Source organism: Antennarius striatus, chromosome 17, assembly GCF_040054535.1.
Source record: "Antennarius striatus isolate MH-2024 chromosome 17, ASM4005453v1, whole genome shotgun sequence".
In the NCBI taxonomy this organism is placed as follows: domain Eukaryota; kingdom Metazoa; phylum Chordata; class Actinopteri; order Lophiiformes; family Antennariidae; genus Antennarius; species Antennarius striatus.
The window spans coordinates 19,373,803-19,388,824 of NC_090792.1; the positions used below are offsets into that span (position 1 = coordinate 19,373,803).

The window sequence follows — 15,022 nt, forward strand, 5'->3', positions numbered from 1 at the left end:
CCACACCAGCTGTTTTTTGCAGCCGGTGTGTTTCCTGACGAACGCGGCCGGTTCCGGGCGGACGTTGTTGCTCGTCTGTCGCCGTCACGGTCTCACCGGAGACGGGATGGGGTGCTGCCTTTCCCGCCGCTAAGCCGGGGCTCGAGCACATTCCTCCGAAGTCAGCTCGCGCGTTCAATCACTGCGGGGCTCGGATGCAGCGTTAGCCGGGGCGTTGCTAATGCTAACCGGAGCTAGCGCAGCCAGCGAGGCCGTTGCGTTTGATTTAGCATACGGCGTATGCCGTCTCATGTCGGGAGGAAGCGGACGCGTCGTTGCGGCGGGGCTAGCGCAGTAACGGTTAGCCGGTTAGCATAAGGTGTAGTCCCCGCTACCGCTAGCTGGGTTACCGCTGGGAGAGACCGAGCAGACGTCAACCGTTAGCGGGGGCTTCGGATGTCGCGACGCCGCCATTTGGAGCCGCTTTTGACGGATCGTGAAAGCTCGAGGAGGACCATCAAAGTGGCAGCGGGGGGGTTAATGCTATTAAACGGGTGTCAAGTGGGTGATCTGTCGCAGTAATTAGAACACCAGCGCCGTTGAGGTAGAGCAGCATCCCGGGGAGGCCCCCACAGATCCCCCCCCCTCCTCCTCCGAACACCCCGTGATTTACCGAGAGCACCCCGCCGAAGTCGCACTCTCTCCCGGCTGGGGGGATAACTCCACCTCGAGGCCCCTAGCTAGTCTCCCCTCCCCCCCAAAGCCCCGTCCATCCATCCATCCATCCATCCACCCATCCATCCATCCATCCATCCGTCCGTCCGTCCTTCCCAGCCGGACAGACCACCTCCTCGCCTCCCGATCTAAGCGAGCCGGGGTGGGATTGTGGGTGAGCCGGAGCCGCGGTCCAGTGTCGCCGGTGCTGCCTGAAGCGGAGGGGATGACTCTGGAGTCCATGATGGCTTGCTGCCTGAGCGAAGAGGCGAAGGAGTCGAAACGGATCAATGCAGAAATTGACAAACAACTCCGCCGAGACAAACGAGACTCCAGGAGGGAGCTGAAGCTACTGCTGCTCGGTAGGTAGCGCCTTAATCCTCCATTAACGACGTTTTATTCTTTATTGTCTCGTCTGGCGGCGCTGAATGGAAACCTCACCTTGGGGCCTGCTAGCTAACGGATGCTAGCTGAGTGGGCAGGTTTTGCTAGCTGGAAGCCCGGTTCGGGTGTTCGGTTCGATTTATTCGACATGAGATGCGTGCGTTCGGGACGATTGAGGGGTGAAAACCACTGGGGGGGATCTGGAGTCTCTCCCCGGGGGTGCACGGCTGCAGGAGCCCGCCTCGCCTAGCAGCGGTGCGCCGGGATCGGAGGCTTTGACAGCGGGGTTAGCTGTCAGCTTTTTACCTGCTGCATGCTTTACAGTGGACATTAATGGCTTAACCCCCCCACTCCCATTTTTACACCCCCATTCTAATCAGTCATCCACCGTGATCCATTAGCTGAACGTGAAGATGGCAGAAAACGGTTGGGGCTGTTTTCCACTGTTGCATAACAGTCGTCAGGTGCCTCTGCTGGATCAGACTGATGCCCGTTCAGTCATTTATCTGTGGATTGTCAGTGCATACTGTCTCCAACATGCCATCCTGGATGGGGGCTGGGGGGGGGGGGGGACTAGATGGTGGTGGTGGGGGGGTTATTTGCCCCCTCATCCTGTAGTCTATCTGAATAGGTTAGCTATTTTTACAGCCTGTGTGGGCAGGTGGGAGCTGCTGTTGAATAAGTTGCTCTGTAACGCGTTGATTCAGTCCTGTGGACACACACAGGAGGAACAATAGGCTGTGAATGCATCTCAACTTGGTGTGTGTGTGTGTGTGTGTGTGTGTGTGTGTGTGTCTGATGTGATACGAATGGCTCGCACGCCAAAGCAGGTGCAGATTTGTAGGACAATTCCCTCATATCTGGGTTGCACGCTCGCTTTCCAAACGTTTGCTCTCATTTCTCTCTCCTGCATATAAAGGACTCCTGCATATTTGACATGTGTGTCTCATTTCGTCACCACCACCACCCCCCACCCCCATCTGAGTACCTTGGACTTCCAGAGAAGTAGGCCACACTGGAGCCATACGTTATCGGGGACGCGTTCCATTCTGTGCCATCCGTTTAAGTCGACATCGCTCGATGGATTCACCCTGGTGTTAAACGGGTTAGAAGGGGCGGTTTGGCTTTTGTTGCCGTCATGCGTCTTTTGGCAGATGATCAATAAATATGTGAGTTCAGGATGTTTTGGGTTTCACCTGATGAGTCCAATATTTCCTGGAATTTGACATCAGATTAAAAATCATCAGGTGTGTGTGTATGTGTGGCGTCAAAGACGGCGCCCTTCGAGGGAAGGTTGCCGGCAGACGCCTGGATCAGGACGTGCGAGGCCGAATTAGTGCGAGTCTTAATAGGATCAGTTAAACACATCCGCCGATCAGACGGCGAGATGTCACCGACACCTATTATCCACCCCCCCCCCCCCCAGTGCTGACCTGGTGCTCCACACCTCAGAGGAGGAAAACCAGTTTCTGAACATTTCACCACCGCATTCTATTGTTTTAAGAGGAAGGGGGGCGACCTGGGTGCTGATGGGAGACTTTCTAGCGAGGCTCCAGGTTCCTTTTCGTGTTTCGTGAAGTGTTTTACTGTTTCGAACGCGCCGTGATGTCATCACTTCTACTATCGCCGTCACAGATTGGGCAGGAACTCCGTCACCCTCGGGCTTCGTTGCTGCTCTTTAGAACGCTTCGTCTGGACGTGTGCCGTTTGTTTGCCCTCCAACCAGTTCTTTATGCTCGCTGTGGTTCGTCTCCCCCCTCCTGCTGGTCCAGGACGCTTCTGCCAACATACTTCTGTCCTGACAGTTTTTGAGGTTTGCGTCTATTTTACCCCAGACAGACACAAAGTGAGGGTTTTGGTGTTTTAGGTTAAATCTGCCCCCTCCTCGGCGTGTCGTTCTGCCAGCGGCTGCAGCGAATGCCCCCCATCTGTGCTGCCTGTCGGCTGGAGGGCCATATCGGGCCATCCCGCCGGCTTCCTGCTCCGGCGGCGCTGAGGTTTGCCTCTACTTGGTCAAAACACAGCAGGTTCCAGGAGCCCGTGGCCCCCCGAGCCGCTGGAGGAAGGGGGCTTGCGCTTCTGGGGGGGGGGGGGGGGCTAACGGAGGTGAACCGCTTGGCGTGACGTGCTTCACATGAAACAGAGGGGGGAAAAATGAGTCGGTGAAAACCTTCAAGGCATTGTGGGTCGTCAAGTTTGATAAAGGAGGGGTGGGGGGGGGGCAGGAAGTCGGCGTGGATCACGTGTTGTAGTAAAAGTCGTTTGATTGTCTTTGTTTGCTCTCATTGATCGACTTGTTCTCCCTGACACCCCCCCCCCATCGGTACGTCTTGTTACCGGGTGAGGACGTCCTGTGGAGGAACGGCTTGAACCGGGCTGATGGGGGGGGGGGGTCAGACTCGCATGTTTATTGCTGACCTTCCTCCTCCTGCCAAGCTTTTTATTTTGATCATATATGGCAATGAGGCCCAGCTCCTGTGTGTGTGTGTGTGTGTGTGTGTGTGTGTGTGTGTGTGTGTGTGTGTGTGTGTGTGTGATCACAGTGCTTTTTATGTGGGGAGGGGGGTGTAGCTGGTCAGTTAACACTGAATTGGACGCTGTTCAACATGGATCTCATTTGGAGGGGGGGGGGTGTTGGCAGAACTTGAGAGAAACGGAAAAATATTGAATCGGCTTGTTTGATCATTTCTTCTGTGTGTGTGTGTGTGTGTGTGTGTGTGTGTGTGTGTGACATGTTCAGGTCACTCGGGGTTGCTTGTGGGTCAGACAGGCTAGGCGGGACGATAGCGTCGCTAACCTTTAGCTACTGGAGAAGACGTACATAAGTATGATGTCACACCTTAAATCTTTTATTTTGAAGGAATGCTGTCGTTTTATTTTTAACGACCTGGTTCACCTCCTTAGATGCACACAGCGATGTCGTCGATATAAAGTTAGCGTTAGCCTAACCTTTGGTTCACGAGTGTCTGGACACCGTTTTAAGAAACTAGCGTTAGCCGCTGTCTTGTTTTCAGGAAGTTGGACATTTTTTGGGGGGGCAGCTCCAGGGGCACTGAGCTCCTCCGCATTCAGGATCCATCTCCGGTCGGATGTGTGGCCGGTCTTTTCTGCCGGCTAAAGATCCACAAGTGGGCGGGTCCTGGATCTCGACCAATGGGTGTCATCGATCTGCTAGCGAACAGGAAGGAGTTTCGTGGCGGTTGGCCTCGGTTGTGATTCCACCTTAAAGACTTCAGTCAGATGGGGTTTTTGACTGTTAGAAGTTAGTGTGTGAAATTTTTATCGGAGCAAAAATCTAAACACACACACACACACACACACACACACACACACACACACACACCTACACGGTGATGAGGCTAGATGCTGACTGTCCCAAACGCCGCCGCCGTCCCCAGACCGTCTTCACCCGCCGGCTGCTGCTAAGTCGATCCCATGCGTCTGATTGGACGGTTTTGGGACGTCCGTTACGTCATCTGACCCGCTCGCCGTCGTCTTTCAGGATGTGGGGGTCTTGAGATCGACCCCACGTGTGACCCAGGACGGAGTTTTTTATTTTTTAAATATCAGAACATCAGCTCTGCTGAAGTGTGTGTGTGTGTGTGTGTGTGCGCGCGTGTGTATGTGTGGGCGCTGCGTCGTCACGCCGTTGCAATGCTACCTGGGAAAAGGAAGCATCAAACACAGGTAGTGTGTGTGAGCTAAGAAAAGGTGACCTCGTTTTTCTGGGCCGTCACCAAAAAAAGAATGGATGGATTCTCAACGCCGGACATCCTCCATCCTCAGCAGAGGGGTGGGAGGGGGGGGGGGGCAGGGGGGTGAGGTCATGCAGACGCTTGTCTTGTGGTGGTGCAGCGTTGGAGGGATGAAGACAGAGGCTGGTAGTGTCGTCTGCTGGGTGGGGGGGTGAGGGGGGGAGATCTTGTGACGGGGTCACGAGAAGGAAATCAGAGATCTGCAGTCGCTGCTAGGATGCTGCTACGCCCCCCCCCCCATCCCAGAGCTGAAGATGAACTGCTGGGGGGGGGGCAAAGCAGCGGTCTTGTGGGTTCGTCTTGACATCACACACACACACACACACACACACACAGGAAATGGTATGGAGCCCCAGATCGCCGACGTCCACACCCCTGAACCGTCACAATAGAGGAGGCCTGGTGCGTGTGTGTGTGTGTGCGTGTGTGTGTGCGTGTGTGTGTGTCTGTATGTGGCGGGGTGGGTGGGGGAGGGGGCGCTGTGGACGGGAGGCGTTAAAAAAAAAAAAAAAAGAGGGAGAGGGAAAAAAAGCAGGAACGATATAGAGGAGACAGAGGAGGGGTTGCTATGGTAACGGAAATATGGCTGCTCTTCAAAAACCTTGAATGTAGGTGGTGGTGAGATGAGTGTCTCTTCTTTTTTTCTTTTTTTTTTTCGGTTTCCTTTTCGGTTTTTGCAGATTTTCTGTATTTTGCTCTTTTTTTTTAAATCAAAACGGAGACGCCATCAGCTCCTGGTTTTGTTGTTGTTGTTGTTGTTGTCTGAGATGTTTCTGGGCATGTAGAACATAGAAGGCAAGTTTGCAACCTAACCAACCCCCCACCCCACCCCCGACACCCCCACAGCTCGTCGGGGTTTATTTAGCTTCATTGCCGCCGCTCCCGAAGAGCTTTTGAAATGTTTTCACGCGTCTGCAGCTGTAATCCATGCCTTTTCATGGGTTCCTCACCGTGTGTGTGTGTTTGTGGAAACTCGACACCGCTTTAGAAAATCGCTCCGGCTCCTCCGGCCCTGATATGGACTCATGAGGGGCCGAGATCGCCCCCCCCCCCAGTAGGAGGAATGCAGCCTTTTTGACGACGACCCCTGCCGTCACCTTTCAGCATAGGCAGCTGTTGGCTCCTCTGAATATGGAGCGTGTTGTGTTTAAAACAGCATCAAACTGTGTGTGTGTGTGTGTCGCCCCCCCACTCCACCCATCTCCATCAGGTACGGGGGAGAGCGGTAAAAGCACCTTCATCAAGCAGATGAGGATCATCCACGGCGCCGGATACTCCGACGAAGACAAGCGGGGCTTCATCCGCCTGGTGTACCAGAACATCTTCACCTCCATGCAGTCCATGATCCGCGCCACCGAGACCCTCAAGATCCCCTACAAGTTCGAGCAGAACCGGGTAAGAACCCCCACCACCACCGATCGGTTTCTGGTTTTATGAATGAGCAGAAAACATTCACAAAAAGTTGGATTTTGTTTCCGTAAAACAGATTTTTTTCCCCTCTTTTTTTAAAGGAAGGTTTCGCATTTTATCCGTCTGCCGTAGTGCATCCCTGGGATGCGCTACAAGAACAAATGTGTGCATCCAAAAGCAATAACAGAATATATACCGTCTGACCCGTTCTCTCTCTCTGCTTCCAGTCGAACGCCTTACTGGTGAAGGAGGTGGACATCGAGAAGATCAACGGCTTCGACCAGCCCTACATCACGGCCATCAAGAGCCTGTGGGCCGACCCGGGGATCCAGGAGGCCTACGACCGGCGCCGAGAGTACCAACTGTCCGACTCCACCAAATAGTACGTGTGCGCGTTTTGGAAACTTTTTATTTTTTTTTTTTTCAGGATATATGTTCGGGAGAACATCCGGATCACAGGAGCTGAGAAAAGTTCTTTCATGTTCTGCTCGACTGTTTGTTTGAACTAACGTTGTGTCTGCTCCGCTGCACCGCTGTGGCGTTCCCGTCACAGTTACCTTAGCGATCTCGATCGCGTCACCGCCGAGGGGTACGTCCCCACCCAGCAGGACGTGCTGAGGGTCCGCGTGCCCACCACGGGTATAATAGAGTACCCGTTTGACCTGGAGAACGTCATCTTCAGGTACCCCCAGCGGCAGCCAGGGCGGCAGCGTCGCCGTAGCATCAGGACAAACCACTGAGGACAGGAAGGGATGAAGCAGCATCTTTTTAAAAAAACCTTCAATTCGGACGATTACACACCTGATAATTCTGATTTAGATGATTTGGATCAGTGGTCCCCCCACCCCTGAGGGGCCCCCCATTGGTTAGATGAACATCAGTGGTTTGTGTTGGTTTGTGCTGAACTTCTGGCTCCAGGATTGAAAAAGGAAAACCTGGCGCTTCAGTAGGCGAGGAGCAGCACCCGAACAGGTGGAGGTTCTCCAGGATGGCGTTTAAAGGGTTAACCAGGCCCCAGAATTCCACACCACCTTCTGGGGGGTGTCCGAGCCCCCCTGTCTCCACCTGAAGCGAGTGCCGCCTCTCGGCTGCCGAGGCCTCTCTCTCTTCTCTGCTCACTGACGTCGCCTCGCTGTCTGACACGCGATCCGTCCGACTCGACACCCCCACTCCAAAAAAAGTAAAAAGAAAAAGGGGGGGTCAAGTCAAGCCTGAAGCGACAAGCTGACAGCTAACCTCACAAATGTGGTGGGGGTGGACGGACCGGTGGCGGTCGAGTGACGCTCGCTGACACGCTCTGAGATGCTTCAACAGGACCGGTCCAAACGTCCTGGGATGGAGGTGTGGGGGGGGGGGGGCGTAATTCATGCTTTATATAACTGTTCCTGTCTGTTTTTTTTCTCTATCTCTCTTTTTGTACCCCCCACCCCACCCTCACTGGTCTGCCTGTAGTTATCTTTCCGATCTGGATCGAATCTCAGACTCCAGCTATCTCCCCACGCAGCAGGATGTGCTCCGGGTTCGCATCCCCACCACGGGGATCATAGAGTACCCCTTCGACTTGCAGAGCATCATTTTCAGGTAGACGCCGGCTCCCAGTCCGTCCGTCCGTCCGTCCGTCCCGTCTCATTCTGTCGTGACATCATTTCCTTCCAAAAAAAGACCCTAAAATTAACCATCTTTTTTTTTTAATCCATCCTCATTAATCCCAATTAACCTCTTCGTTTCCGCCTTTTGCCCGTCGATCCGTCAGATTAAAATCATTAACATTTTGACGGTCGCCTCAGACCAAAACTTTGTTTTACCTCCTGTCAATCACATTTTATTGATAAAGCGCTTTTCGTACAAAATGAGTAACGCAAAGTGCTTTACATGAAAACAATGCAAAAAACAGTTGACTCTAGAAATATCCCCTCTTCCCCAACACACACACACACACACGTATAGATTCAAATTCAGTAAATAAAATAATAAAGCAAATAAAATCAAGTTAGAACCAGGAATTAAAAGGTAAAAATAGTCAAAATAAATAAAAACTGTCTAAAAAAGTAAAATAAATCCATAATTGTTCGTTTCTTAGTTAAAAGCAGAGTTAAAAATGCGGGTCTTGAGTTTTGCTTTTAAAAATGTCCACGTTCTGTTTTCCTCAAGTCCTCAGGCAACATTAATCGTAACACACAACCCCCCCACACCCCCCAAAATGAACACCAAGCCCTCCGTTCTGGCGCCCAGTCTTTGTAAATGGGTCACTTCCTCTCTTCCTCCTCCTCCTCTTCCTCTCCTCTCCGGTTGGCAGAAGAAACCAGGTCGTCCTCTCCGCGGTGGACAAATGTTATTTTGAGCAACCTCGTCCTGCTGGGGGCCCCCATATCGGTCTCCGCGGACCGCCGGGGCCCCGCCACCAGGGGGCGACCTCGCCCGGCAAATTCTCCCAGATTAGCGCGACTTCAGAAAGTTGGTCACTAAAACAGTCCCGACGCCGTTCGAGCAGGAGCTCCACGTCCGTCGGAAATGAGGCGTGTAATGAAGCTGGGACCTGAACTCCCTCGACCAATCAGAGATGACCTCGTCAAGGAGAAGCTCGGGGGGGGCGTGGAAACCGAGACTCGATGAGGATCCACGTCCTTCAGCCGTAATCTGTTTATGCTTGTTTTATTTATTTATTGGAGTAATTTCCTGGTAGAAAGCCCCGCCCCTCACGGACGCCCCCTCATACCCTTGAACGTTTCACCGCTGTCCTCTCACCTGTCCCTCATTTCATCCTCCTGTCCCCACGTTTGTCTTCAGGTACGTCTCACCACTGGATTTCTGGTGCGGTGTCACATGTTGTGAACGCTGAGGTGTTTTAAGTGAGGGTGGGGGGGTGAATCCGGTGGATCACAAACAGCAAACCCAGGCTGATCTGGGATCAGATCTTTTGACTCCAACGAATGCGACTCAGTCAAGAAAGGAAGTTTCTAGAATTGGGGTTCTGTGGACGTCGACAGATTGAGCCCACTGGGGTCACAATTTTGGTTTATTATCTACAAAAACAGGTTTTCTGAGTGGCATTCGCTTCAAAGCTGATCTGAGATCGGTCTCATGTGGTGGGGGCTCTGATCTGGTGGCGGCGTGCATGATCCACACTCCAGCACATCACAACACACGTTTTTGTTCGACATTGAGCACGTTTTTAAGACTGGTTGGTGAATCTGACGCCTCTCCTCGGCGCTGAATCCATCGCGTTTCCTCGACGTCGTCGCTAATTAGTCTCACACACGTGACCAGGACCCAAAATAAAAGTAGTTGTGGGTCCCAGGATGAGATTAGATCATAATTTGGGTCATGAGCTGAAAGCGTCCCCCAGAGAAACGCCTTCAGGACAGATTCAGGGTTTATTTTAACGCCGATGGATTCAGAACCAAGAAGGTCCTGACCCTCAGGACTTCGGAGGGGCTTCGATCTCCAAATCGATTGATTGATCATCCTGCCCCGCCCCTCCGCTCATTATTCCCTTTCCCCATCCTGCCGTCAGGATGGTGGACGTCGGAGGTCAGAGGTCAGAGAGGAGGAAGTGGATCCACTGCTTCGAGAACGTCACCTCCATCATGTTTCTGGTGGCGCTGAGCGAGTACGACCAGGTCCTGGTGGAGTCCGACAACGAGGTAGGAAGACGCTCGTCCGATCTTTATCCGATACGTCTCGTCACACCGTCGCTCACGTTGGTTTGCTCACCAGAACCGCATGGAGGAGAGTAAAGCTCTGTTCCGCACCATCATCACCTACCCCTGGTTCCAGAACTCCTCCGTCATCCTGTTCCTGAACAAGAAGGACCTGCTGGAGGAGAAGATCTCCTACTCCCACCTGGTGGACTACTTCCCCGAGTTCGACGGTAAGATCGTCGCGTTTTGCGGACGTTCGAAAACGTACGAACGTCCTGGAGCATGATCACTCGTTTCCCCCCCCCTCCCCCTCCCCCTTCAGGTCCTCAGCGCGACCCCCAGGCGGCGCGGGAGTTCATCCTCAAGATGTTTGTGGACTTAAACCCCGACAGCGACAAGATCATCTACTCTCACTTCACCTGCGCCACGGACACGGAGAACATCCGCTTCGTGTTCGCCGCCGTCAAGGACACCATCCTGCAGCTCAACCTCAAAGAGTACAATCTGGTGTGAGGCGCACGCACAATGCACACCTTCCTCCCCCCCGCCGCCCCCCCCCCCATCGCACAAACACACACCTCTCTGGGCCGCATGCATTACACACACAGATACACACACAATCCTACCTGGGCTTTTTTTTTTTCTCACAAAAACACTACATTACACTCATGAATCCTTCCACCGTCGGAACACAGGCCCCTCCTCTTTTTCACCAAAGCCCCGCCTTTTCTTCTCCCATTGGCGGGGCGGTTTCATCGTCCGAGGCGCCGCCACTCCCCCCAAAGCTGCTGACTTGTCGGATTTTGGCTTCTGGCGCACGGATCGTTCACCACGGCTGTGCAGCGCCTGACGGGTACGTTGGATTCGATTTTGGGGAGGGGGGGGGGCAAAATCGACTGCTGAGGAGCTGTTTTGTTTTTTTTTTTGGCGAACCCCTCCCAGAGTCGAGACCCTCAGCAGTGCGAGATCAAACCCCTGCCGATTTTGGGAAGGAAGCAGAAACTGAATCCTCCTCAAACCCCAAGGACCTGGCAAGACACATTTCCACTTCCTGTGGGCGGCGGCTTGGACAGGAAGTGTCTCCACCTCGCATCCATGAATGTACCCACCGGTGTGAGCGACGCAAAAGAAGAAATCTATATATTATGAATTAACTGCGTATTTAAACACACTTAAGTCAAAAAAAAAAAAGCACGAGAGGGTGAGATAAAATATAGCTAATCGATCTGATTATTGATGAGGTTTTTAAAGTGTTTTTAATGTTGCTATGTTCGATAGCGGCTAAAAGGAGTGACAGATCGATTAATAATCAAATTAAGCGACCAGAAAAGAAACCGATCACCTTTAAAGATCTCTGATGTTGTTTTTTTTATGAAGTTAATCCCATCGCCCCTTTCCCTGCCCCATCAGGTGATGCACCTTTAATTACAAAGCAGGAAGTCAAACCCATCTTTTTCACACTAGACCTTCTCTGATTGGTGGAAGCAGTTGGAGGGGGTGTGGCCCCAGCTTGGGCTGCATGTAGCTCAATGAAAAGAAAGCTGTAAATTAAAGAAAACCCATATGGAGCAAAATCACACCTGCATCACTCAACCGTCCAATCAGACGCACTTCCTGATAGTGACATCATCAGGTTGCGCCTGTTTTGTTTTTTTGTTTTTCTCGATTCAGCGACTTGTTTTTGTAAAAAAAAAAAAGATTGCTTGTTATTGATTGGTGGTGGTGGTGTGGGGGGCGGGGCTACAAACCTTTCGCAGTAAAACACACACGTTTGTGTATATTTGTTTGTAAATACGTATACACAACCCCTCCTGTACAGTAAACGCTCGGTGGGTCACCATCTTGGGCGGCCAAAAAAAAAAAAAAAAAACCCGCAGAGAAAACACACACAAAAAAATCAACCTTTCGCCTTCTTTGATTAGCAGATTCTTTCCCTCTGACGTTGGTGGTAGTGAAACTATGATTATGGGTTCGTTCTAATGGGACTACACGGAGCCGACCACACTACTGCAGCAGCTCTGGCTCCAGACCACATGAACTAGGGCTGGTTTTAAAAAAAAACTTCACAGTATGGTGACAATGATTTAAAGTAAAGTTGTTTCTTTTTTTTATTTATCTAATTTATGGACCAGGTTTTGAAGGTGTTCATAATTTGATTCCGTCATGTTGAAGCGCTCCTTTTTCTTTTTTTTTCTTCTTTTTTTTCACGATGCCGGAGCCTACTTGAGTCTGAACTGCTGTAAAAAAAAAAAAAAAAACACACACAAAAAAAAGGAAACTCAACAAAAAAAAATGAATGTCTGTTATAGTAAGGACTTAATCTCTGCTTTCTATTTCTTATTGAGACTTTTTTCCAGTTGTACTTCTTTGCATCTCGTCTCCATCCGCGCGACACAGCGCTGCTTAGTTTCCATCGGGAGCCCATGCGTTCATTTTTCTTTTCTTTAAAACTTGTTTTTTCAAATGATGCAGTGCCGTCTCGCCAACCTAAAGACATGTACAGTACGAACATAGGTGGACGCTTTTCTTTCTTAGCGGGGATCCGTGACCCGTGTGGTCCACGCCTGCTTTTTTTTGTAATTTACCACAAATTCTGTTGTCAGGTTTTTGGTTTTTTTTGCATAGTTAATTTTCAGTTTTTGGAGGCTTGCTTTGATAGTGCCAGTGAAGTGCAGATATACTTTTTTTTGGTCTTTGACCTTCTCTATAGGTGACTTATCCTTCATCTTCATTAAGGGCTATCACAGAGCATCAGTGGAGAGCCGTCATCCTGGTTCCTGAACGGAGGTGACGACCGTTTTGTTAGCGTTTAGCGACACCCAGCAGTTCTTTTCCTTCTGTATTTCTGTTTCTGAACCTTCTGGGCTGAATGAAGTGGACCCGATCTCTGGCTCTGACCTTCATCTGGTTATCAGTATCACAGTCCTACCTGTGAAAAAAACACTAAAGACACTAGAGAGGACTGGGCAACATCCCAACAAGTATTTGACTTGAAGCTTGCGGCCAAGTAACGACCACACGTTTGTGTTTGCATGTTTTTATCCCGTGAAGTCGAACGCTATGTTTACTGTATCCCATTCCTGCTGTTGGTTTAAAGATTCCTGCTCAGACGCAGCTTCTGGTTTCGGCTCTTTTCTATTTAAACTCGATTCTTCAAGCGTCACACGTCGTCATTACAACAAAATAAGTTTGATCCATCTAAATGTGGATGCTCCGTTTCTCCATCAGAGCTGACTCAGAGGTACTCGGTAGCTAGATGCGAGGAAGAAACTCAGAAATGAGGATGAAAGGATGAGGTTTCATCATCGATACAAACTCTAATGCTGTGTTGTTCCTTTGAGCGGAAACCAAAAGCTGCTGACAAGATGAGACAAAACTTAAGATTTATACGATGCAGGATTTATCGGTTGTTGCTGCTGTTGGATGGCTCGGATTCTCATTCCCGGGGTCATGAGATCCCAACGGCTCCAGAATGACACTCATCAGACACCAGAATGAACACGGTGTTGTTTTGGAGGGATTGGGGTTTATTTTATTTGTTTGCACAAGTCTATCAATTTTGTATTTTGGAAAATCCTGCATGGTGTATCTTTTGAGCAGAACTAGTAAGCTAATGGAGCTGAGACGTGTATTTAAAAGCCAGTGTTGTCCTCAAACTGCCCTTCTTGTCTGCTGAACGTGACGCTAAACCTCGGAGCGAAGACGCCGGGCATCGCGCCTGACGGCCTGATGCCGGCGTTTCAGTACGGACACCCGAGTGTTGATCAGCTCACCTCCATGTTGTATTATTAGACTCGACACTAAACTCTGGCGCAGTGTGTGTTCTTGACATTTAATGGTTAATATACCTGAGTACGAAACTTAAAGGCTCCTCCTCATCATCGTCATCATCCACGTCTGAAACCAAAAGACTGGATGGTTTTTATTTCACTACATTTATTTATTACCTTTCATTGACTTGAATTAAGAAGGATGGTGTCTCCAGCCCCCTTTTATGGTTTTTATTTGGGGGGGGTGGGGGGGGTGGCTGAGGTTGTGTGACAGGAGTCAGTGGAATCAAATTGATCTTTTTATTTTTTTTTTCTGACATCTTTAAACTTAAATCTCGTTTTTATTTGCTATGTTCTTAACATTACCAGAACACTATCATTTAGGACCACTCGATTGATTTTTTTTTTCCCTCACTCCAATGAAAGCTGAAGGTCATTTGTGTTGTGGTGTATAAAATGCTGTTTTTATTTTTCTTCTTTTATCATGTATGTAAGCCAAATGTAAATGATGTATTATACTGAGTGTGCCAACCCCACTCTCTTTGAGCCAGGCTCTCTCTAAGTGCCAACGCTGAGGTCATCATCAGGACCGCCGCCAGAGATGCCCCTTCCCCCCCCCTTTTTAAATAACCCCCACCGGAGGCTAAAGGATAGATCATCACACACAGACTTTATTCTGTATTTAAGATCGAGGATTTAAAACGATAATCTGTTTTTTAAGGAACTGTAATTATAGTTGCATGTGCTGTTTATTTTGTGTTGGAAGTGGGGGCTTTTTTGGGGATTTCAATGAAGCAGAGCCCCCAGATTAATGGGGTTCAATCAGTTGGTTATTATCGATTATTGATTTACATAACTCTTGCCATTTTTTTTTAAATGTGTTTCATGTATTTGTTTCGACCACTGTTGCCTGATCCTCATTCAAACATGATTTATGATCATTGCCGCCTTCTATGAGAGAAACATAATGAAAAGGTTATCTGTTTTAAATTGAAATAAATTTGTTCCTATACTTGCTCATGGTGTGGTCAGGTGTGTTGGATTTCTGAACTTTTTGTGTTTGAAGTTATAGAAGTTAGAGATGACATTTAGTACGTTATTACATTGATTCTAAAACGTAAACTCCTGTTTTTGATTTAATTACAAACCAAAATTAGCATTTTCTGCACCATGCATTAGCTAGATTGAGGAAAACACCTTTAGACACCGGAATAGGATTTAAAACAAAAGCTAGTGGTGTCAGTTTATCAAAAAGAAGAATTAGTGTTCATTGAAGTTTCCTCCATCCAGAATAAAACTCACCTGAGGGCACAAAGTGCACCAATTATAACTGGGATTGTCTGACTTCCTACAACTGAAAATGTGTTAA

At 49.8% G+C, this 15,022-nt stretch overlaps 1 protein-coding gene across 2 annotated transcripts; it reads left to right on the top strand.

The window, feature by feature from the left end:
• The first annotated feature begins 11 nt into the window (after positions 1–11).
• Positions 12–14,670, top strand: LOC137611491 (guanine nucleotide-binding protein G(q) subunit alpha-like). 2 transcript variants are annotated; one of them, XM_068339730.1, is made up of 7 exons: positions 12–1,055; positions 6,043–6,227; positions 6,470–6,624; positions 6,796–6,924; positions 9,757–9,886; positions 9,960–10,113; positions 10,206–14,670. In XM_068339730.1, exons 1-7 carry the CDS (start codon positions 920–922, stop codon positions 10,394–10,396), a joined length of 1,080 nt encoding a protein of 359 aa, XP_068195831.1. In that variant the 5' UTR covers positions 12–919; the 3' UTR covers positions 10,397–14,670. The 2 variants fall into 2 exon arrangements, with proteins under 2 accessions (XP_068195831.1, XP_068195830.1); XM_068339729.1 differs by lacking the exon at positions 6,796–6,924 and adding an exon at positions 7,695–7,823.
• Positions 14,671–15,022: the final 352 nt, after the last annotated feature.

What these genes read in the sequence shown, in the direction of transcription:
- LOC137611491 (XM_068339730.1), top strand. Translation starts at nt 920, where the DNA reads ATGACTCTGGAGTCCATGATGGCTTGCTGCCTGAGCGAAGAGGCGAAG. An exon ending in ACAAGTTCGAGCAGAACCGG is followed by an intron (nt 6,228 to 6,469) that starts GTAAGAACCCCC and finishes CTCTGCTTCCAG; the next exon opens with TCGAACGCCTTACTGGTGAA. An exon ending in CTGGAGAACGTCATCTTCAG is followed by an intron (nt 6,925 to 9,756) that starts GTACCCCCAGCG and finishes TCCTGCCGTCAG; the next exon opens with GATGGTGGACGTCGGAGGTC.